Raw genomic sequence first — 25,243 nt, 5'->3', positions numbered from 1 at the left:
ACCGGAAACCCGGCCTTGGACGTGACTGACAGCTGTCAGAACCAATCAGCGGCGCCCGTTCCTTCGAGTGACCCCGGCGCGCGTGCGCGGGGCGGAAGGGGCGGGGCTTCACTCCCAGCAGGTTTGGCTGAGGCGACAGAGAGAGGGTGAGGCGGAGTGGGGGCGGGGAGAGACACAGGCAGCAATGGATAGAGGCATGGGTTAGAGCACACACCCAGCCCCCTCCCCCTGGTCACCCCCCTCCACCCCCTCATCACCCCACCCCCCTTCACCCCCTCATCACTCCACCCACCCCCTCATCACCCTTCTACTGGGGGGGGATTTGGGAAGGTGGAAAGTTGGAGTAGGGTGGCAGTTATGGAGGGGGGGGGGGGAGAAGTGGGAGGATGGAGAGGTTGGTGAGAGGATTTGGGATGGGGGGGACATTAGGAGATGGTTGGAAGGAATTGGATGAATCATAGAAACCCTACAGTGCAGAAAGAGGCCATCTGGCCCATCGAGTCTGCACCGACCACAATCCCACTCAGGCCCTGCCCCCATATCCCTACACATTTACCCGCTAATCCCTCTAACCTACGCATCTCAGGACACTAAGGGGCAATTTTAGCATGGCCAATCAACCTAACCCGGGCGGCACGGTAGCACAGTGGTTAGCATTGCTGGTTCACAGCTCCAGGGTCCCGGGTTCAATTCCTGGCTCGGGTCACTGTCTGTGTGGTGTTTGCACATTCTCCTCATGTCTGCGTGGGTTTCCTCCGAGTGCTCCGGTTTCCTCCCACAGTCCAAAGATGTGCGGGTTAGGTTGATTGGCCAGGTTAAAAATTGCCCCTTAGAGTCCTGAGATGCGTAGGTTAGAGGGATTAGCGGGTAAATATGTGGGGTTAGGGCCTGGGTGGGATTGTGGTCGGTGCAGACTCGATGGGCCAAATGGCCTCCTTCTGCACTGTAGGGTTTCTATGATTTCTAACCCGCACATCTTTAGATGAGAGGGGGTGTTGGAAGGAATTGGATGGGGGGGTGTTGGAAGGAATTGAATGGGGGGGAGGTGTTGGAAGGAATTGGATGGGGGCGGGTTGGTGTTGGAAGGAATTGGATGGGGGGGGTGTTGGAAGGAATTGGATGGGGGTGGGTGTTGGAAGGAATTGGATGGGGGTGGGTGTTGGAAGGAATTGGATTGGGGGGGTGTTGGAAGGGGAGATTTGAAGTAAAGGGAAAAGCTGGGGTGGAGGTTTTGGGGAGAGATGTAATTGCGTGGCAGGTAGGGAGGGGATGGGGAAAGAGCAATTGGGTGAGAGGAGGAAATTGGGGAGGGAAGAGGAGAGGGCATAGAATCCTACAGTGCAGAAGAGGCCCTTCAGCCCCACCGAATCTGCACTGACACGGGAGAAACTCCTGACCTCCCACCTAATCCCATTTATCAGCACTTGGCTCATAGCCTTGAGGAGAAATGTGTGTGGGGAAGGAGGCTTTAGGCTAATTATTCTTCCACGTAATTTTGGAACAAGATCCTACTCTGGCCAGCGGTTTGCTTGAGCCATTGCTGTATACATCATGTATTAATAGTTTTAAATATCTAACTTAACACTATATGAACATATAAAATTAGTTTGACTGGAGTATTTGAATAGGGATACCTTTCTCTTGTGATGGGTGGTTGTTGGTACTTTTTTCACCCTGGTGGCATTGACTTCAAATCTGATTTCAGTCTACTGGTCTGGGCGGCAAAATGATAACTGGATTTTCCAAGAAGGATTGATGATGCCCTGGTGTTTCGACCAGAGGGGGCTGTGGTCAAAAGTATATGAACAGGATGGTGAAGAAATGACAGCCTATCCTTTACCCTTGTCAAGTTCATTTTTACTTGCACAAGAGTCCTCCTTACACACCCCTTACCTCTTACGCTCTGATCCCACTTATACCCTGCCTTTTTACACAACTCCCATTCTGATGAACACTAAGCTGAGAAAATGGACTCTCCACAGATGCTGCCTGACAGAAATGTTTCCAGTATAGTGTTTCTGCTTTTATTTCACATTTACAGCATCTGCAGTATTTTGCTTTTGTTCTCCTCTTGATCCCTTAACTCTGCTATCCCTCACAGCCTGACATTACTCCAATCCCTTGACTCCTGTCCCCCACATCCATATCTCTCTTCCTCACACGTTAACCCTTCACAATTTGACTCTTCACTCTGAATCTCTCCTTTGCAACCTCACCCTTCCCTTTCAGCCTAATCACAATGATCTATAGGCACATACAAATTAGGAGAAGGAGTAAGCCACTCAACTCCTTGAGCCTGCTCTGCCATTCAGTAAGATTATGGCTGATCTGATTATAACCTCAGTTCCACATTCCTGCCTACCCCCGATAACCTTTCACTCCTTTCTGTCCTTCTCAAACTCTTATCTCGTTGCCCTCCAACTCCATCACCCTTCCCCAATTCATTCTCTTCCACACTTTGACCGCAAAGTGTTCTCTCACGTGCCTCAATCTCCACTTTTTAAAAATTCACTTTATGGGTGAGTGTCTCTGGGCCAGCATTTATTGGCCGTCCCTAACTGCCCTCCATTCCAGAGGGCATTTGAGAGTCAACCACACTGCTGTGGATCTGGAGTTACAAGCTCCCCATCATACAGACACAGGCTCCCTCTCACTCACACACTAACCCCTGCAACATGTCACTGACACATTGCCTGAATCATCTCACATCCTGATCCCATTCACCCTCACATTTAATCCTCTCTTCCAAACTGTAAGATTTAGCTGCCAATCTTCTTAATGATGAGATTTGCCAGGCTTTTTTCAGCAATTTTAATCTTTTATTAAGAAATGTGAATATTAATAATCATAGCGAGTGCTAAACATCTATATACTCTCAAACGGGAGGTTTTGTGGCACTGTGGGTATGTATCATTCCTGTCTCTGAGCCAGAAGCCCTGGGTTCTAGTCCCACTCTGGGACTTGATAACCAAGGAAGGTGGGTTCATAACATGACCAAACAGGGTGAGTATCCACTTGTAAATCGTTCCAATGTGCAAATGGCAGGTGGTAAGAGCAGGGGAGACTCCTGGTCAGACATAGAATCATAGAATCCCTGCAGTGCAGAAAGAGGCCATTTGGCCCATCAAGTCTGCACCAACTCTCTGAAAGATCCAGGCTCTACCCGTCGCCCTATCTCCATAACCCCAAGCATTTACCATGGTTAATCCACCTCAACTACACATCTTTGGACAATAAGGGGCAATTTAGCATGGCCAATCCATCTAACCTGCACATCTTTGGATTGTGGGAAGAAACTGGAGCACCTGGAGGAAACCCACGCAGATACGGGGAGAACATGCAAACTCCACACAGACAGTCACCCAAGGCTGGAATCGAACCTAGGTCCTGTGTAAATTTCCTTTGACCAAGCAGGACATGCTTGATCAAAAGAAATTGGAGCCTCTATCATCACTACTCATAGCTCCAGACAAGCATGTGTGTAAAAGTGTATGTTACCACATGTAACTTGACTCCTTGCGCAAGTAGGGGGGGGGGGGGGGGTGCCGGGAGGAGAATGAGTGTACTGTGCGGTTGGCTGGGCTGCTGGTGTGGATCAGATTGATGTCAACAGTATGGAGTTCAATTCCCATTCCAGCTTGGGTGGGTTCAGGACCTGTTCCTTGTCCTATCTGTGGTGGAGATTGCATCGCCGTTGGTCAACCTGCCTTCGGGCAGAGAACTGAAGAAGAATACTCACTGGCAGACAACGCATTGAATGAGCCGAAGATGTCTTGAGCTTGATCCCCCGTGTCCTCATTCCAAGCTGTCTGCTGACCGCTAGTGTGCATTAACACTTTTATACCAACCAGTAAATTATTCAAACAACCTTTCCTAACTATTTTGTTGCAAAACCAGAGCAGTTGCTGGAGACCATTCTTATCTGTAGTTCTCAAGGTTGCCTGCAGCCAGCTGACCTGGGCTCACCCATTTTTCCATTATTCCGACATTTCTTTACCTTCTATTTGTGTGTTACTTATATTAAAATTTTGGACTCAATCTCATTTATCTTTTCTTTATCTTTCATTTAGTTTGCAGTGTGGTTGACTATAAACCGCCAAAGCTGCCTGTCTTTCAGCTTTCCATCTTATCTCCCTTTTCTAATTGCACTGTTCAAGGATGACTCCCATTGTCAGCAGAAATCCTTGATGTGTCTTGCAGCATGTGTTTGGTTAGGCTATCTTAATTTACCCAGGATGCACCTACTATTTTCCACTGTCAGTGCCTAAATAATACACATGCATTTGACCAATCTATTGTCCCTTACATCCTAGTCAAGGATCTGTCATCCTTGCCACCCCTTCTCAATCACACGACCCTCCCTCAAGCTGATCTCTCTCCCACACGCTGACCCCTTTCATGGCATAACCCTCTCCATCATATCATAACCCCTTTTGATAGAAAAGCTAGCAGGAAAGGTTTTATTTTTTTTTAAAACATTGCTTTCTGCATGGCAACACCTCAACCAATCGGCGTCTTCTTGCCAACCAATCAGCACTCCATTCCTCCTGTGGTATAAATTGTTGTGATCTTTTGAAATTTGGTGTTCTTGCATTTGTCCTGATGGGTGCAGAATAAAACAATTCGGCAAACTGTCTCTCTTGTCAGTATTAACCAATTTTATGTTCAGAATTTCACTGTGTATTTAAAGGATAGTTTTCTTGTAGAAGCAGTTGAAACAAGCAATATTGGCAGAATGTCAACATATTAGCTCAAATGTGTAAGGCCGAATCAGTGGTTCTCATACAGATAACTGTGTATAGTTCTGAAATACCAATAGACACATTTGTCTGTTTGGATGACCATTTGTTTGCAATTTCTCTACAAGTAAAAACAGCCAAGGAGGAAAACCATAAAGCCAATAGGTTCCAAATCTACCCCTGTCCACTCCAGTAGAACAGCGTGGAAGTCACGATGACAATTAAGAAAGAGAAACTGAGCAATGTAGGTGCATTGCAGAGCTAGAGGTACAGTTATGCGACCTAGACTGACAAATCTGAGCAGTACTGAGGTATTGCTGTGCTGTTAGTACCATTTTCTCAATGTTAACTTAAGACCCTGTCACCCCTCCACTGGGCGGAGGAGTTTCCATGGAACACTTCACACACACCCCGCCCCCTCCGCCCCTAAAGCTGCTGTGACTAACATTTGAAAATTTCTAAACTGTGATTGAGAGATTATTTTGTTAGGCATGGGTATAAAGAATTGTGGAAACAGTCTGGGTCGATGGATCAGCTAATTGAATGGCGAAATAGGTTGAATGGCCTACTCATGTTCCTATATTCCAATTTCAAAGAAGCACAGGAAAGGATAATATTTATCCCCCAACCAACACCTAAAATCAGATCTTGTTTTTTATTCATTCGTGGGGCATGGGCATCGCTAGCTAGGCCAGCATTTATTGCCCATCCCTAATTGCCCTTGAGAAGGTGGTGGTGAGCTGCCTTCTTGAATCGCTGTAGCCCACGTGCTGTGGGTTGACCCACAATGCTGTTAGGGAGGGAATTCCAGGATTTTAACCCAGCAACTGTGAAGGGATGGCGATATATTTCCAAGTCAGGATGGTGAGTGGATTGGAGGGGAACTTGCAGGTGGTGGTGTTCCCATGTATCTGTTGCCCTTGTCCTTATAGATGGAAGTGGTCATGGGTTTGAAAGGGGCTGTCTAAGGATCTTTGATGAATTGCTGTAGTGCATCTTGTAGACAGTACACACTGCTGCTACTGAGCTTCGGTGGTGGAGGGAGTGAGTGGATGTTTGTAGATGTGGTGCCAATCAAGCGGGCTGCTTTGTCCTGGATGGCGTCAAGCTTCTTGAGTTGTTGGAGCCTCACCCATCCAGGCAAGTGGGGAGTATTCCATCACACACCTGACTTGTGCCTTGTAGATGGTGGATAGGCTTTGGGGAGTCAGGAGGTGAGTTACTCGCTGCAATATTCCTAGCCTCTGACCTGCTCTGTAGCCACTGTGTTTATGTGGTGAGTCCAGTTGTTTCTGGTCAATGGTAACCCCAAGGATGTTGACAGTGGGGGATTCAGTGATGGTAACACCATGACCATTGATTGGTCATTATCACATCGCTATTTGTGGAATTTGCTGTGCACACATTGGCTGCTGCATTTCCTACATTACAACAGTGACTACACTTTAGAAGACTTCATTGGCTATGAAGCACTTTGAGACATGTTGACCCCATGGAAATCTCTTTCTACCAGCCTACACTGTCCCTCAAACACTGCATCACACCTCACAAAATCTCCTCCTGCTCACGCACTCACCACGAGTTTAACCTTAGAGCTCACACTCAGATTGTCCCATTCTCTAAAAACTTTCCAAGTTTCTCACTAACACCATTGTCTTTTACAGGATAAGGTGCCACAGAATACTAGGCAACAGGTGGTCACCTGAGGAATCAGAGTCTGTCTACATACTCTACCCAGTGAAGAGAGTGTCCTGGCTATTATGAGAGAGGCAGAATAGAGGCTCTGGCCACTGGCAATGCACCGGACTTCTTTATACCTCATCCTCTTTGGCCCTTCCAACTTCTCCCTCTCCCTGTGTACTTTGTGTGACAAGCTACAGATTCTTTCAAGACCCACTTCTCTTTCTGCATAACACATGCTAGTCCTTGTCACTTTCATTGTAGTCACTGAGAATGTCAACGCACAGTGTTCCTAAAGATGCAGCATTATTTGGTGTCACGAGCACCAAATCAAATATTAGTATCACCTGTACTTCAAAGGTTCGATTAGGGGAGGGATCTACACATGGTGAGTCATTGGGTATGAGTATCATCATAAAAACCCTACAGTGCAGAAGGAGGCCATTCAGCCCATCGAGTCTGCACCGATCACAATCCAACCCAGGCCCTATTCCCATAACCCCATGTATTTACTCTGCTAATCACCTGACACTGGGGTCAATTTAGCATGGCCAATCAACCTAACCCGCACATTTTTGGACCATGGGAGGAAACCGGAGCACCCAGAGGAAACCCATGCAGACATGAGGAGAATGTGTAAACTCCACACAGACAGTGACCCGAGGCTGAAATTGAACCCGGGTCCCTGGCGCTGTGAGGCAGCAGTGCTAACCAGTATGCTACCATGCCATCGTACATAGGAACGAGGAGAGCAAGAGAGGCTGCCACAGGGAAATTTCACTTATTAGTTCATATTAGGCCGAGATGAGATCAGCAAGATTGTATTGAATGGTGGAACAAGCTGGAGGGGCTGAATTGCCCACTTCTAGTTCCTATGTTCATACTGGAGATAAAAGCTGAGTGGAGTCCCCGTGGATTGTCATTTGGACAATTGCATGCTTTGAAACATATTAATCAGCTGCACTTGGGCATCAAGACCATAATTTCAAAAGTTGAAGCTGACACAAAACTTGGAATCATAGGTGAAGTGGATTGTAGCAGACTTCAAGAGGATTTGGAAAATTGGTGAAATGAGCAGACATATCAGTAGAAATTGAATTTGGTGAAGTGACGCATTTTGGTCACAGGAATGAGAAGAGGCAATTTAATGATACAATTTTAAAGGAGTTAGGGATGGAGAGACAGTTGGGGGAGGGGGGCATTGTGGTGGTGATGGTTGACACACAAAATCTTTGAAGGTGGCAGGACAAATTAATAAGACTGTTTAAAAGCTCTACAGAACGCTCGGCATTATAAATAAGCAGAGAGTACAGAAGGAAAGAATGTTATGGTAAACTTTTATAAATCACCGATTGGGCCATTGCTGGAGTATTGTGTTGAATTCTGCGACCCACGCTACAACAAAGCTATCAAGGTCTTGGAGAGGGTGCAGGAGAGAATCGCTAGAATAGGACCCAGATTCTGAGGGATATACTGTTATAAATATGAAATTTGTAAGATTGTTATGCTTTGGGACTGTCTCTTGAGTTTGGGGAAAATTGAAGCAATGAAGGGGGTCATGTTACCTATTCTGAATTGTGCCTGAGATCAAGCTTGGTAGTTAAAGGGGTCCCAGGTTGCCCTACTGGGAGGAAGTTGTGAGATATTCAAAATATTGAGCAGGGCTGCTGTGCTGATAGTGGGTTGACTGTTACTCTCTAAGAACCATGGACATATTATGGATGTCAGGTTTTATAAACTTTTTTACTTCAAACTGTCTATTGAATTCCAAGTTAGAATTAATTTGGAGGCCTAGAAAACAGGTACTTAGAATTCCTAACTGGATCATAGACCCATGTGATTCGCATTGCCATGGAGATGGGCTTTAGGAAGGGGGATGTCCACTTGAAGCCATTGTAGAAATAAGTTGCATGTTTTCCCAAAAAGATCTCTGAACCTCACCAACATGGTCTACCTGCAAGAATGTGCAAGAGAGGGAGAATGAAGTGCTCACTTAAGACACAGTGAAATATCTTGGGGGGGAAATTTGCTAATGCTCTTCGGGAGGGTTTAAACTAATTCAGCAGGGGGGTGGGTACCTGAATTGTAGCTCCAGTGTACAGGAGGTTGAGAGTAGTGAGGTCATGGATGAGGTTTCAGAGTCGCAGGAGTGTACTGGCAGGCAGGAAGGCGGTTTGAAGTGTGTATACTTCAACGCCAGGAGCATCCGGAATAAGGTGGATGAGCTTGCAGCATGGATTGGTACCTGGGATTTCGATGTTGTGGCCATCTCGGAGACATGGATAGAGCAGGGACAGGAATGGTTGTTGCAGGTTCCAGGGTTTAGATGTTTCAGTAAATGCAGGGAAGGTGGTAAAAGAGGGGGAGGTGTGGCATTGTTAGTCAAGGACAGTATTACGGTGGCAGAAAGGACATTTGATGAGGACTCGTCTACTGAGGTAGTTTGGGCTGAGGTTAGAAACAGGAAAGGAGAGGTCACCCTGTTGGGAGTTTTTTATAGACCTCCGAAAACTTCCAGAGATGTAGAGGAAAAGATTGCAAAGATGATTCTGGATAGGAGCGAAAGTAACAGGGTAGTTGTACTGGGGGACTTTAACTTTACAAATATTGACTGGAAAAGCTATAGTTCGAGTACTTTAGAGGGGTCGGTTTTTGTCCAATGTGTGCAGGAAGGCTTCCTGACGCAGTATGTAGATAGACCAACAAGAGGTGAGGCCACATTGGATTTGGTACTGGGTAATGAACCAGGCCAGGTGTTAGATTTGGAGGTAAGTGAGCACTTTGGTGACAGTGACCACAATTCGATTACGTTTACCTTAGCAATGGACAAGGATTGATATATACCAAAGGGCAAGAGTTATAGCTGGGGGAAAGGAAATTATGATGTGATGAGGTGAGATTTAGCTGGCGTAGGTTGGGGAAGGAAACTGCAGGGGATGGGCACAATTGTAATGTGGAACTTGTTCAAGGAACAGCTACTACGCGTCCTTGATAAATATGTACCTGTCAGGCTGGGAGGAAGCAGATGTGTGAGGGAACTGTGGTTTACTAAGGAGGTTGAATCTCTTGTGAAGAGGAAGAAGGAGACTTATGTTAAGATGAGACCTGAAGGCTCAGTTAGGGCACTTGAGAGTTACAAGTTAGCCAGGAAGGACCTAAAGAAAGAGTTAAGAAGAGCCAGGAGGGGACATGAGAAGTCTTTGGCAGGTAGGATCAAGGAAAACCCTAAAGCTTTCTATAGGTATGTCAGGAGTAAAAGAATGACTAGGGTAAGATTAGGGCCAGTCAAGGACAGTAGTGGGAAGTTGTGCATGGAGTCTGAAGAGATAGGAGAGGCACTAAATGAATATTTTTTGTCGGTATTCACACTGGAGAGAGACAGTGTTGTCGAGGGGAGTACTGAGATGCAGGCTGTTGGACTGGATGGGATTGATGTTCATAAGGAGGAGGTGTTAGCAATTCTGGAAAGAGTAAAAATAGATAAGTCCCCTGGGCCGGATGGGATTTATGTGATCCTTCCTGAGGATTCAAATAGCTTTCCAAAAGTTAAAGGTCTCTACAAGATCATAGCAATCCAGAGAGATCAGTTAAACTGTGATTGTTTTCCTGAAAGCAGATTAAGAAGAACATGCAGGAGATATTCAACAGAGGTTTAAAGTTTATTTATTTATTAGTTACAAGTAAGGCTTATATTAACACTGCAATGAAGTTACTGTGAAATTCCCTCAGTCGCCACACTACGGCGCCTGTTCGGCTCAATGCACCTAACCAACAGATCTTTCAGACTGTGGGAGGAAACCAGAGCACCCAGAGGAAACCCACGCAGACACAGGGAGAATGTGCAGACTCCACACAGACAGTGACCTGAGCTGGGAATCGAAACTGAGTCCCTGGCGCTGTGAGGCAGCAGTGCTAACCACTGTGCCGCCGTATCATGAATTGTTTTGATAAAGCAAATAAGGAGAAAGAACTGTTACTAACCAGAGGACACAGATTGAAATAATAGTCAAAGCAGCAAAAAGTGAGAGGGAGACTCTTTTTAACCGTCTGTTGCTAGGATCTGGAATACACTGCCTGAAATGGTGGTGGAAGCAGATTCAATAGTAACTTTCAAAAGGAAATTAGCAATACACTAGAAAGGAAAAATAAATGGAAGAGTACAGGGAAAGAGTGGAGGGGTTGGGCTAACGGATAGTTTTTGGAAAAGCCAGCTTTGGCTGAATGGCCTCCTTATGTACTGTATAGTTCTAGTCTCTTAAATCCTACACCAGAATCTTGATTTTAGGTAAGAATTCCCATAGTTTTTTTTTTACAAAAATGCTATTTGCTATGCTTTGGCTTTTTTTTGCTTACAGACATACCTATGAATAAGGAACAGAAGTAGGACATTTTGCCCCATGAGCCTACTCTGCCATTTGAAAGATCATTGCTGATCTGATTGTGGCCTCAACTCTACTTTTCTATCTCCCCCCATATCCCTTAATTTCATTGTCATTCAAGAACCTGTCTAAGTCAGTCCTAAAAATATCCAAAGACCCTGCTTCCAATGCTTTTTGGAGAAGAAATTTCCACAGACCTACAATCCTCTGAGGGAAAAATGACTAATCTGTCTTAAGTGGGAGCCCCATTATTTTTAAATTGTGTCTCCTAGTTCTAGTCTCTCAGAAAAGGAAACATCCTCTGAGCAGTCACCCTGTCAAGTCCCCTCAGAATCTTACATGTTTCAGTTAGATCACCTCTCATTCTTCTAAACGCCAATGGATACAACTCAATCTTTCCACACAAGATAACCCCATGCTGACACTATAGTTAAGAAAGCCCACCAACACCTCTACTTTCTCAGAAGACTAAGGAAATTTGGCATGTCAGCTACGACTCTCACCAACTTTTACAGATGCACCATAGAAAGCATTCTTTCTGATTGTATCGCAGCTTGGTATGGCTCCTGCTCTGCCCAAGACCGCAAGGAACTACAAAAGGTCGTGAATGTCGCCCAATCCATCACGCAAACCAGCCTCCCATCCATTGACTGTCTACACTTCCCACTGCCTCAGCAAAGCAGCCAGCATAATTATGGACCCCACGCACCCCGGACATTCTCTCTTCCACCTTCTTCGGGAAAAAGATACAAAAGTCTGAGGTCGCGTACCAACCGACTCAAGAACAGCTTCTTCCCTGCTGCTGTCAGACTTTTGAATGAACCTACCTTGCATTAGGTTGATCTTTCTCTTTACCCTAGCTATGACTGTAACACTACATTCTGCACTCTCTCCTTTCCTTCTCTATGAATGGTATGTTTTGTCTGTCTAGCACGCAAGAAACAATACTTTTCACTGTATGTTAATACATGTGACAATAATAAATCAAATCAAATCAAAATCTCTTCGTTCTCAGGAATCAGTTGAGTGAACTTTTCTGAATTGCTTCTAATGCAATTATATCCTTTAAGTAAGGGGACCAAAACTGTACACAGATGTGGTCTCACTAACACTCATAGAATGTACATAGAATCTTACAGTGCAGAAGGAGGCCATTTGGCCCATTGAGTCTGCACCGACCACAGTCCCATCCAGGCCCTATCACCATGCATTTACCCTAGCTAGTCCCATTAATACTAAGGGGCAATTTAGCATGGCCAATCCACCTAACCCGCAAATCTTTGAACTGTGGGAGGAAACCGGAGCACCCAGAGGGAACCCATGCAGAGAATGTGCAGAGTCCGCACAGACAGTGACCCAAGCTAGGAATCAGACCCGGGTCCCTGGCACTATGAGGCAGCAGCGCTGCCCCTTGTACAACTGGAGCAAAAACCTCCTGACTTTAATATTCCATCGGCAGCTGTAAAACATTAGGTGTTTCTATCGCTTAGTGTTGAAACCGTGTAACAATTTCCACACTGCAGTCATTTAAGGTGCAATCTCTCATTTGCAAAGATTTTTTTTAATGGCAGGGTGGGCTCTCAGAGGGTTAAATTGTGGTTATTCCCCTAAGGAAATAAATGGCGTTGAGGGGCTGTACATGGGCGCAGGGTTGCCAACTGTGATTAAATGTATTCCTGGAATTTCATTGAATGACCTGTCCTCCCATCACAAACCGCTCCGGCCAACTTGTGACTCACTGCCCACCTATAGAACATAGAACATAACAGCGCAGTACAGGCCCTTCGGCCCTCGATGTTGTGCCGACCTGTGAAACGAATCTAAAGCCCATCTAAGCTACGCTATTCCAATATCATCCATATGTTTATCCAATGACCCTTTAAATGCCCTTAATGTTGACGAGTCCACTACTGTTATTAATTATAATAATAATAATAATAATTGGGAAGCAAAAGAGTGGTTGACCAATTGGATGTCAGTCAAACAGGCTCCCCCCCAATACTCCCACCCACTTTTAATATTTTTTTGGAGAATAGGAGCAGGAGTAGGCTATTCGGCCCTTCGAGCCTGCACCACCATTCAATATGACCATGGCTAATCATGTATTTTCAGTATCCCACTCCCTGCTTCCTCGCCATACCCCTTAGTCCCTTTATATCTTGTAGAGGGAAATGTTCAAAGCAAAATAATCTTTTTTAATGAGTCCCCCGATGATTTTTTTCTCCACACAGCAATCTTGACGTGTTCTTGAAAATTGAATCTCAGTTCATGGAGACTCCAGGCCCGTCCGGGAGGGTTGGCAACCGGGGTCCTGGGCTGGGGTCACGTGCGCGCGGCTGGCTGACGAGCGGCGTTTCCATGGTGATGAGTGGGTCTGGCGGCCGGGCCTCCCCGGGAGGGTGAGAGGCGGCAGCAGCGGCGGCGGGAGGAGCGGCACCGAGAGGGAGACTGCGGGCGGGGTGAGGGAGACTGCGGGCGGGGTGGGGGCGACCTTATCCAGTTGTCCGGCATGGTGAGTGTGTTGCAATGTACTACAGCCCGAGGCCGCGTTGCTGCCATGGCAATGGCCTAGGCCGCAGCGTCCTAGTGAGCGCCTGCCTGACTGACTGACCCTGGCTGTAATCAGCTGCATGAGGCCCCCAGTGAGGGTTTGCAATGAGGGGAGTGGGTGTTGGCGGCAGCAACTCTTAACAATGCAATCTACCAGCATTGTTTACATTTGTATGCATTGATATGTGTAGATGCACACATATGTACAGATGCACACATATGTATAGATGCACACACAAATGTATATACACACATACAAATGTTGAAGTTTAAGTTTATTTATTAGTGTCACAAGTCAGCGTACCTTAACAACACTGCAGTGAAGTTATTGTGAAATTCCCCTCGTCGCCACACGCTGGCGTCTGTTCGGGTCAATGCACGTCTTTCCGACTGGGAGGAAACCGGAGCACCTGGAGGAAACCCATGCAGACATGGGGAGAATGTGCAAACTCCACACAGGCAGTGACCCAGCCCTGGCGCTGTGAGGCAGCAGTACTAACTGCTGTGTCACCCCCATACAAATGTGTACACATACACACAAATGTGTGTACACACACACACACAAATGTACATGTATTTAAATATTATATGTGTTTATATTTTATGTTTAATGTATGACAAAAATATGCATTTTGTATGTAAGCAAAATACTGCAGAAATCTGATATATTGAGAAAGTGCTGGAAATACTCTGGCAAAATCTGGGAGACTGGGGAAACTTTTCAGCCTCACGACCTTTCATCAGAACTCAGAAAAGTTAAGATTTTTAAGCAAGTGAAAGGTTGCAGAGAAAGAACAAAATAGGGTGGAAAGTAAGACTAACATGTAGCGCTTTTCATGATCACTGCACGCACCAAAGCACTTTGCACCCAATGATTAATTTTTGAAGTGTGGTCACTGGTGTGGTGGGGGACCGATTGGCAGCCAAATTGCACATAGCAAGCTCCCGTAACCAGCAATGTGGTGATAGCCGCATAGTCTGTTTTTTTGTGATGTTGAGTGAGCGATAAGTATTGACCACGACACCAGGGAGAACACCTCTGTTCTTCTCCAAAATAGTGTCATGAAATCTTTTGTTCCATCCAAACAGAAGGATAGGACTTCTATTTAGCTTCTCCTTTGCAAAATGACACCTTTGACAATGTAGCATCCCCTCAATATTGCGCTGGAGTGTCAGCCTTGATTTTTGTGCTCAAGCCCTGGAGTGGGACTTGAATCTGGAACCTTGTCAATGAGGTGTGAGTGCTACCAACTAGGTTGGACATACTCAGTAGGTCAGACAGCATCTGTAGAGAGAGAAGCAGAGTTAACGTTTCAAGTCGATGACTTAATCGGAATGGGGAAAGGGTAGAAATGTTTTAAGGAAGTGGAAGTTAGGAGAGGCAGGAAGCAAAAGGAAAGGTCTGTAGTAGAGTGGAATTCAGGAGTGATTCAGTTACAAAGGAGTTGGTGGTGCAAGCTCAAAGGGAATGATTGTCGAACGAGTAAAGAAACAAAATGTGTGTCTTGAGGTGTGATGGGCAGCATGGTGACCAACTGTCTTCCAAAAACAAGAAAAACAAAACCTACAAGATGTTGGAGACAAAGAGCAGAGGTTGCAATCTGAAACTGTTAAATTCAGTATTGAGTATGGAAGGCTAATGCGCCTACTCAAAGGATGAGGTGTTGAGCCCCATTTGAACAATGTAGGTGAGCATGAGAGGAAAGTGGAAAATTGAACTGACAGGCAAGTGTGGCCCGGAATTGGGGGACTAATAAGTCAGAGGCTGGGGAAGGAAGATCTCCAGAGGAGGTGAGGTCAGTGACAGACCTGGAGACAACATCTTGATGTTCGATGGTGGGATCATGTACAGCAGAAAGCAGGAGAAGGTATCCGAGTTGGCATTTGGCCGTTGCAAAGTCAAGGCTGGTTCACCAGACAGCAGCACCCTTGTCAGCAGATCTGATGATGTTGGGATTGAATCTGAGAGAACAGAGTTCAGCAAGTTTCGGGGAAGCAGGCTCTGTATGTATTTTTGCTTTGAATTGGAGTGTATGGACTTGGTGAAAATAATGATGTAGCAGAGGTTGAAAGTTCAATCTCAAAAAGAGCTGAGGATGTTTTGCAGTGTTTGAAACAGGGAGTGGCGGGGGTGATAGATATTAGTGACCATTAGACTGAGATGGGAGAGGAATTTCTTCATTCTCAAGGTTGTGAATACTTGGAATTCTGTGACCTAGGACGGCAGTGAATCAGGGATCATTGAATATATTCAAGGCTGAGATTAATGGAATTTTGGGTACTAGGAGAATTAAAGGAAAGTGGAGTTCATGCAGACATAAGAACATAAGAAATAGGAGCAGGAGTAGGCCATCTAGCCCCTCGAGCCTGCCCCGCCATTCAATAAGATCATGGCTGATCTGACGTGGATCAGTACCACTTACCCGCCTGATCCCCATAACCCTTAATTCCCTTACCGATCAGGAATCCATCCATCCGCGCTTTAAACATATTCAGCGAGGTAGCCTCCACCACCTCAGTGGGCAGAGAATTCCAGAGATTCACCACCCTCTGGGAGAAGAAGTTCCTTCTCAACTCTGTCTTAAACCGACCCCCCTTTATTTTGAGGCTGTGTCCTCTAGTTTTAACTTCCTTACTAAGTGGAAAGAATCTCTCTGCCTCCACCCTATCCAGCCCCCGCATTATCTTATAAGTCTCCATAAGATCCCCCCTCATCCTTCTAAACTCCAACGAGTACAAACCCAATCTCCTCAGCCTCTCCTCATAATCCAAACCCCTCATCTCCGGTATCAACCTGGTGAACCTTCTCTGCACTCCCTCCAATGCCGATATATCCTTCCTCATATAAGACGGTGATGATTTTATTGAATGATGGAGAAGCTCAAGAAACTGAATGGCCTGTGCCTTCTCCCTGTTATGTTCTTATACATATCCTTTTGATAATTGCATGTTATTGGAATTGGAAGCTAGTCTCAGTAATGGTGACCATGCAGCTATCATTGATTGATGTAAAGTCCCAACTGATTCACTAATATCCTTTCGGGAAGGAAATCTGCCGTTCTTCCCTGATCTGGCCTCTGTGTACACAGCAAATAGATACTTAAGTGTCCTCTGAAATAGTCTAGTAAGCCACTTAGTTCAAGCCCAATTGGGGATGTACAGCAAATGCTGGCCTAGCCATCTCACGAAAGAATAAAAAAAACATTTTAAAAACTGTGCAGGTACAAATTAATAATGAGGGTAACAAAATCATCGTTGATTGTGAACTGAAAGTGTTTGAATAAATAATGGTGCATTTAGATTCTGGAGGTTTAGGGTCATTGCAAGGTTAGTCTCTGTGCAACACACTTACTCGAGCTTGGACCTTTCTGCATATTTACATCTGGCAATGTGTAATTGGAACACAAATCAAAAGTGTGGACTAAAATAGTACAGGATATGGACTAGGTAAGATGCTCTTTCAGAGAGTCGGTGCAGACTTGATGGGCCGAATGGCCTCCCCCTGCCCTGTAAGGATTCTATGGTCCTTTGACGTTCCTACAATGCTACTTAATCTCAGAGGTCCAAAAAAGGAATAAATGCAGAGGTCACTAATGTCCCTTGAAATGGCCTAGCAAGCCACTCAGTTGTAGCTACCTCACCACCACCACCACCACCACGGATAGTTAGGGATGGGCAAAAAAATGCTGACATTACCAATGATGCTTGCATCCCAAGAACAAATAAAAAGAATGAAATTGTGGAGTATCACTCCTGCAAGTGGCAAATTGTTTTTAAAAATTTAATTTTTTTTCCCACGCTTTTCCTTTCTCTCCCTTTTTCTCCCCCCTTCTCTCAATCCAGACTTTTTATTTAGTTTTCTGTGTGTAACTTGACTGTATTTCACTTATTTCCTTATTCACTTAGTTTCTTTCTCAATTCTTACATTTCATTTGGTTAGGATATTAGACATTTTGTTTATGTTGTTTAGCAAGGTTTCAGGTGGCCCATTTACCTCCCTACGATCAGCTGGCACTTCCAACTCTTTGCTGCACAAAATTATTTGGAACTGAAAGATGAGGGGAAAAAAAAAATCAAATTCTTGGTGTCCCACTCCAGCAAATTCAGAGTCAGTATCTGGCTTCCCTCGTGGTTATGCTGTGGCATTCTCATTTGAACCTTTAGTTATTCCAAACTTAATCTCAACTCTTTGTTTTTTTCTCTCATTAGTGTTCCACTCTGTTCTCTTCTATTATCTATTTTGCTAGCCTTGTTTTTTTTCCTATTGCCTTTTCACAGCCTGCCTGAGATGACCTTTGCATTTCCGATAGCTCTTTTTTAAAAAACTTTTTCCTAAACTATAAAAAAAGCTAATGAGTTCCTAAACCCAAAAGCTGCCTCTTTGTAACAGCATTTAGTGTCTCTGCACTCTTACCCTTTACTGTTTTATTCATTCCCCTCTGTTTAATTCTGTCCTACAAAGAGGTTGCCTTTGCTTTCTTTTCACTGACTAATGCAAGGTATCTGGTTGCACGCCATTGTATCTTTTCAATTGCTATGTATTTTGATCAATTTTTAAATTAATTATTAGATGAAACCATGAAGGCAGTCCTGTAGTTGCAGTTTATTTGGATACTTGGAAAGTATTAGGTTCCTGGACCAGAACCCTATTATGAAGCCAGACTAGACCCCAACAATATTTTCATTTTGGCATTCATGTGAGGAAAGGGATACCTAATTCCGCTGACAAATTAGGGATTTAAAAAATCAAAACAAGCTTTATTCATAACACAATTTAAGTATAACTCTAACAACATGAAAGGGCTCAACTCTTAACAGTTGAACAGTCTTTAGACATGAAAAGAAACAACTCTAATTTCTAACTTACCACTATTTCAGTTCCAAATAAGCAATATTCTTCTTACAGACTTAAAATCCGCTTTAAATAAAGTTAGCAATCACAAATATACTTGCTACAATGAGTACAGACAGCCTTGGAGTTTTCAGAGAGATATAGAGCTTTAAGAAGCCTGCAAAGCTCTCCAACTTAAACCAGAACAGCCTAACTCCAGCTCTTTTCTGCAGATCCAGGACTGCACATAAATCAATATCACATGACCATGTCAATCACTCTAATCTGAAATCCCAGGGGAATTTAAGTAAACAAATGTCCATTAACTCTACTTAACCACTTGCAAGGTTGAAGTGAGTATTACCCTGCTTCCCCAGCATCTGAGCTGTATTCCTTATAGATCTACTGACTACCAGTAGAAAAAGGCTGAACTTTCAAACACTCCACTGAAACATAAAAACAACACACATATCATTTGCACACATTCATCACAAAAATATTCTGCAAAATTATCCATTTTAGCCTTTTAAAGAAAAATTCTAATGTGTGACATTAACAGAAAATTGGCCAGAGCACTGAAAATTCTTGATGGGAAGAGGCAATAAAACACACTGGCTGGTGTTGGGCAAAAGTGACCATTGTTGATCTGTCAGAGTTGATCCTGACTTTTTCCTGTACATTGTTTCGTGAACCATCTAGAGGAGAGTTTGTCTATTATTTATGGATATAAAAATTGGTAATTACATTACTCATATTGCCAGCAACTATTATTGCTGGGGTTTATGAGATTCTAAACCATCTGAGCCAGTTGAGACACTGGATAAATGAATGAATGTCAGCTAAATTTTAACAAAGAAAAATATATTGTATTTTCCAATTCTAAAAGGAAATTTGAAACATGAACATGTTTATGGCAAGGGATTGCTGAACAGTAAAACCTATTTTAAAATATTCTAAACATAGTTATGAGATTGATTTAAATTAACACATGCAGATAAAAATGATCAAATCCATTGTTTATTTTTCCAGCAACCATTACGATCAATAATTTTATGTTAAGTGACCAATGGGATAAATAATGTTTGGGTTAACGACTTTGCTTCTGGTGTCTTAATAATCCGCACCTCACGGTACAGTACTGAGCCAATTTTGACCCATGCTCTATAATAGGTTGAGTAATCTCACTCTAGGTTGCAATGAGGCCACTAGAATGGCTCTTGGCATTGCATATCATATTTGGCCTGGGCTGTGGGGGTGTTTGTGAAATCCCAGTGAACTCCCCTTGCTCAGTTTTGAGACTTGAGTTGAAGAGAGGCATGTTGAAGAGGTGAAAAGCCTGTAAACCGAATACAAATATCAGATTCAGCTTTTACCCTTTCTGTTAGAACAATAGAAAATTACAGCTCAGAAACAGGCCTTTTGGCCCTTCTTGTCTGTGCCGAACCATTTTTTGCCTAGTCCCACTGACCTGCACTTGGACCATATCCCTCCACACCCCTCTCATCCATGAACCCATCCAAGTTTTTCTTAAATGTTAAAAGTTTTTACCACTTTATCCGGCAGCTCATTCCACACTCCCACCACTCTCTGCGTGAAGGAGCCCCCCCTAATATTCCCTTTAAACTTTTCTCCTTTCACCCTTAACCCATGCCCTCTGTTTTTTTTCTCCCCTAGCCTCAGTGGAAAAAGGCTGCTTGCATTCACTCTATCTATACCCATCAAAATCTTATACACCTCTATCAAATCTCCCCTCAATCTTCTACGCTCCAGGGAATAAAGTCCCAACCTATTCAATCTCTCTCTGTAACTCAGCTTCTCAAGTCCCGGCAACATCCTTGTGAACCTTCTCTGTACTCTTTCAACCTTATTTACATCCTTCCTGTTACTAGGTGACCAAAACTGTACACAATACTCTAAATTTGACCTCACCAATGCCTTATATAACCTTACCATAACACTCCAACTTTTATACTCGATACTCCGATTTATAAAGGCCAATGTACCAAAGGCACTCTTTATGACCCTATCCACCCTGTGACGTCACTTTTAGGGAATTCTGTACCTGTGTTCCAGATCCCTCTGTTCAACTGCACTCTTCAGAGTCCTACCATTTACCCTGTATGTTCTGCTTTGGTTTGTCCTTCCAAAGTGCAATATCTCACACTTGTCTATGTTAAATTCCATTTGCCATTTTTCAGCCCATTTTTCTAGTTGGTCCAAATCCCTCTGCAAGCTTTGAAAACCTTCCGCATTGTCTACTACATCTCCAATCTTTGTATCATCAGCAAATTTGTTAATCCAATTTACCACATTATCATCCAGATAATTGATATAGATGACAAACAACAATGGACGCAACACCGATCCCTGCAGCACACCACTAGTCACAGGCCTCCACTCAGAGAAGCAATCCTCCACAACCAGTCTCTGGCTTCTTCCATTGAGCCAGTGTCTAATCCAATTTACTACCTCCCCATGTATACCCAGCGACTGAACCTTCCTAACTAACATCCCATGAGGGACCTTGTCAAAGGCCTTGCTGAAATCCAGGTAGACCTAGAAAAAAATATTTTCAAACAACGAACATTGATAAGTTAGTTGGGGGAAGAATTATTGCAGTTCATGGTTGTGAAGGAATTGAATTCAGTCACTTGCACTCCTGAAATTGATAATTACCCGGTCAGTATTCTATATGCTGTCATTGGAATTCTTAACTGAACATTAATATCATGAAAGAGGAGCAAACTGATGGTCAGGTTGATGTTTCGTTCTAATGGGTTGAAACTCTGTTTACAGTCCTCACATTGAACGGAGAAATGAAAGAATGTTGAACATTTGCACTGGTTATTTAGTAAATTAACTGCATTTTTCCCTCAGGCTGAACTGGGGTTAAATGAACACCATCAGAACGCAGTAATCAACTACATGCGTTTCGCTCGTTCAAAAAGGGCGCTAAGGCTGAAAACTGTAGACTCCTGCTTCCAAGATCTGAAGGACAGTAGGTGAGTATCACTTCTATTGGCTGCTAGTAAGAAAAATTAGTGAATTAATGATCTGACATCATGTGTAATTGCTAATCGGCTCACAGTTGGCAGGGTCTACAGATGCAAAATATTCACCACCACGTGGTGTTTTAAAAGTTTGATAAATATAACCAAAACGTGGTTTTGATCTTTTGTGGTTATCAAGATAAAGGTAATCTGGAAAATATACGTTTTATCATTTATGAGCACCTGGTGTCAGTTTCAATTTCCTGACACATCAGTTAAAGCCTGACAGAGTAAAACCCCTTATCTTGTACCTCAATACTGTAAGATGACGCCGGAGCGTGGCGACTTCTTGCAAGCTGTCCCCAGCATACCCCGTAATTCTATCTTTTACTCTCATTCTGTGCTTTTAAAACTCTAACTCTTACAAACTCTCTGACAAAGCTCTAATTCAATCTCTTCTGCACCCTAGCTATGACTGTAACACTACATTCTGCACCCTCTCCATTCCTTCTCTATGCTTACCCTGTATTGCGTGCAAGAAACAATACTTTTCACTGTATATTAATACGTGACAATAATAAATCAAATTTTAAGATCCATCTTAGAAAAACACAGTTTCTTCTCCTAGTTTTTCATTTTCCTCACCATTCTTTTGCCTCCTGGTTGAAATCCCCAATGTGTACCCCAGGGTAGGCATTTTTATGTTACTAACTAGTCTATGTGGATTCATTTGCTATTGTGTAGCCCCTGAGAAAGGTTTTAATTGCTCTTCCTTGACGATGGAATTATCTGAATACACAACTTCTTTTACTCTAAAGACCGCTCTAACGAAGAGTCGTCCAGACTCAAAATGTTAGCTCTATTCTCTCTTCACAGATGCTGTCAGACTTGCTGAGGTTTTCCAGCATTTTCTTCTTTTAATCTGTTTCAATCAGACATTGTGGACAGAATTTTAACGCACAATGGGTGGGCAGGTTACGGTGCAGGTGTTGAATCCGCAAAAAAAGTTGGAATGTCAGAAACTTGGCCTGATCCCGCTCACTTCCATCTTTAACTTGTGCATGTTTGGAGATGTGTGGGAGACCCCTATGTGTCTGTTATTTGAATATATTAATATACAATTACTTGCCAATTTAGTGCAACATTCCAGCTTTAACATCCAGTGAGCTGTGTGAAACTTGCCAAAGTCAATGAGCTGAGAACACAGAGGGGATTAGTGGTTCTGTAAAACTGACAGACTGGAAAGCCATTAAAGAATTAAAAGAGCACAGTTGCTTCCTTACCTGTGTGATAGACCTTTTCTCACAGGACTTACTTTGTGTGTGCTCTCACTGCTTTACAGGTGATTTCCAATGTTTTGGAAGTCATTTCTGCTGCTTTGAATTTCACTCGCCTTGGTCTACATGTCCTTCACTGCAGCATGGGCTTATACAGCTCTGCTTTGGACCTCTACTGAGGAACAGGAGCAGCAGCACTGGCAATAAGAACATAAGAAATAGGAGCAGGAGTAGGCCATCTAGCCCCTCGAGCCTGCCCCGCCATTCAATAAGATCATGGCTGATCTGAAGTGAATCAGTTCCACTTACCCGCCTGCTCCCCATAACCCTTAATTCCCCTACCGATCAGAAATCCATCTATCCGTGACTTAAACATATTCAACGAGGTAGCCTCCACCACTTCAGTGGGCAGAGAATTCCAGAGATTCACCACCCTCTGAGAGAAGAAATTCCTCCTCAACTCTGACCTAACCGACCCCCCTTTATTTTGAGGCTGTGCCCTCTAGTTCTGGTTTCCTTTCTAAGTGGAAAGAATCTCTCCACTTCTACCCTATCCAGCCCCTTCATTATCTTATATGCCTCTATAAGATCACCCCTCAGCCTTCTAAGCTCCAACGAGTACAAACCTAATCTGCTCAATCTCTCCTCATAATCTACACCCCTCATCTCCGGTATCAACCTGGTGAACCTTCTCTGCACTCCCTCCAAGGCCAATATATCCTTTCGCAAGTAAGGGGACCAAAATTGCACACAGTATTCCAGCTGCGGCCTCACCAATGCCTTGTACAGATGCAGCAAGACTTCTCTGCTTTTATATTCTATCCCCCTCGCGATAAATACCAACATCCCATTTGCCTTCTTGATCACCTGTTGTACTTGCAGACTGAGTTTTTGCGACTTATGCACAAGGACCCCCAGGTCCCTTTGCACAGTAGCATGTTGTAATTTTTTTCCATTTAAATAATAATCCAATTTGCTATTATTTCTTCCAAAGTGAATAACCTCGCATTTGCCAACGTTATACTCCATCTGCCAGATCCTCGCCCACTCACTCATCCTATTCAAATCTCTCTGCCCACCTTCCGCTTCCTCCACGCAATTCACTTTCCCACTTATCTTCGTGTCGTCAGCAAACTTTGTTACCCTACACTCAGTCCCCTCCTCCAGATCATCTATGTAAATAGTAAACAGTTGAGGCCCCAGTACCGATCCCTGCGGCACGCCACTCGTCACCATCTGCCAACCAGAAAAGCACCCATTTATTCCAACTCTCTGCTTCCTGTTGGATAGCCAATCCCCAATCCACGCTAACACCCTACCCCCAACTCCGTGTGCCCCAATCTTCTGCAGCAACCTTTTGTGAGGCACCTTATCGAATGCCTTTTGGAAATCCAAAAACACCACATCTACCGGTTCCCCTCCGTCAACCGCACTAGTCACATCTTCATAAAAATCCAGTAAGTTCGTCAAACATGACTTTAGAAAGAAACCCTACAGTACAGAAAGAGGCCATTCAGCCCATCGAGTCTGCACCAACCACAATCCCACCCAGGCCCTACCCCCATATCCCTACATATTTACCCACTAATCCCTCCAACCTACGCATCTCAGGACACTAAGGGGCAATTTAGCATGGCCAATCAACCTAACCCGCACATCTTTGGACTGTGGGAGGAAACGGAAGCATCCGGAGGAAACCCACGCAGACACGAGGAGAATGTGCAAACTCCACACAGACAGTGACCCAAGCTGGGAATCGAACCCAGGTCCCTGGAGCTGTGAAGCAGCAGTGCTAACCACTGTGCTACCGTGCCGCCCCATGAATCCATGCTGCGTCTGCTTGATCGAACCATTCTTATCCAGATGGCCTGCTCGGGGCCACAACCGCAACAGCTGCCATTGGCTGCTCTGTAGATCAGAGGGAATGGACCCAGAACATCATCTCAAAGGAGGTGATACCCCCAACACAATGTACATGGGTAGAGGATCAGTTTTTTCTACATTACTGAGCAGCAGTGTCTCAGGAGGCTCAGTGTTTCACAGCAGGTCCTTGTTGAAAGTCACAGCCTTCTAGGCCCAAGATCTTTTTCCCACCGGACCAGGTGGCATACATAGTCAGTGACCAAAAAAGTCATCAACTACCCTGGATTCTTCACCTGTGGATCCTTTGGACCTCCTGGTGACAGGATTTCATATCTGCTGCCTACAAATCCATTTCTCAAGTGATTGATTGATACCATGCAGAACATCACCTGTGTCCATTTTGCTTCTGATGAGGCCACTCAGAAACCAGAGGGCTCACGTTTTGCTGTTGTGACTGAATCTCTACAACTACAGAGTGTTACGATCAGGTGAGAAGGGTTTGAATGGCTCCCCTCTTTTCCCACTCCTCCTCTTGTGAAAAGGATATACTTGCCAATTCAGTGAGTGTGTAACTGTTTATATGCTACTATCAAAGGACCGATCGGTCAGATTTTCTTCAGTTTAACTGAAGAAGAGGTTAGCTTTATTATACTTAACCCAGCCTAAGTAAAAATAAAATACATTCCGACTTGCACACACCCACATTACAGAGTGGAGAAAGATAGATTAATTGAAGTAGGGTCCAGAGAAATAGTAGGGGCATTACTGTCCATAGTTTGATGACTTGGCTGGCTTCAGAATGAATTCAATAGGCCTACTGTTTCCCTCAGGGATGCAATTTAAAGATGTAGCTGGCTGAATTGGCTGTCCTTCTGGAGACAATACTGCAGGGTTCATTTCCTTTAAGATGTCTGTCTGCAGCAGGAGTGTCCCT

General features: G+C 44.2%; 1 protein-coding gene across 6 annotated transcripts in view; it reads left to right on the top strand.

The window, feature by feature from the left end:
- The first annotated feature begins 13,135 nt into the window (after positions 1–13,135).
- The window catches only part of lztfl1 (leucine zipper transcription factor-like 1), an 84,519-nt gene continuing 72,411 nt past the window's right edge, over positions 13,136–25,243 (top strand). For 3 of the 6 annotated variants that reach the window (XM_078198836.1, XM_078198845.1, XM_078198853.1), the window contains exons 1-2: positions 13,136–13,310; positions 21,057–21,181. In XM_078198836.1, coding sequence (XP_078054962.1) covers positions 13,308–13,310; positions 21,057–21,181 — 128 coding nt within the window. In that variant the 5' untranslated portion in view covers positions 13,136–13,307. The remainder of the gene's footprint in view (positions 13,311–21,056; positions 21,182–25,243) is intronic. The other 3 variants (XM_078198870.1, XM_078198879.1, XM_078198860.1) reach the window with 1 other exon arrangement.

Source organism: Mustelus asterias, chromosome 2, assembly GCF_964213995.1.
Source record: "Mustelus asterias chromosome 2, sMusAst1.hap1.1, whole genome shotgun sequence".
In the NCBI taxonomy this organism is placed as follows: domain Eukaryota; kingdom Metazoa; phylum Chordata; class Chondrichthyes; order Carcharhiniformes; family Triakidae; genus Mustelus; species Mustelus asterias.
The sequence above is the reverse complement of the archived record's forward strand: the minus strand, read 5'-3'. Positions and strand labels throughout refer to the sequence as shown.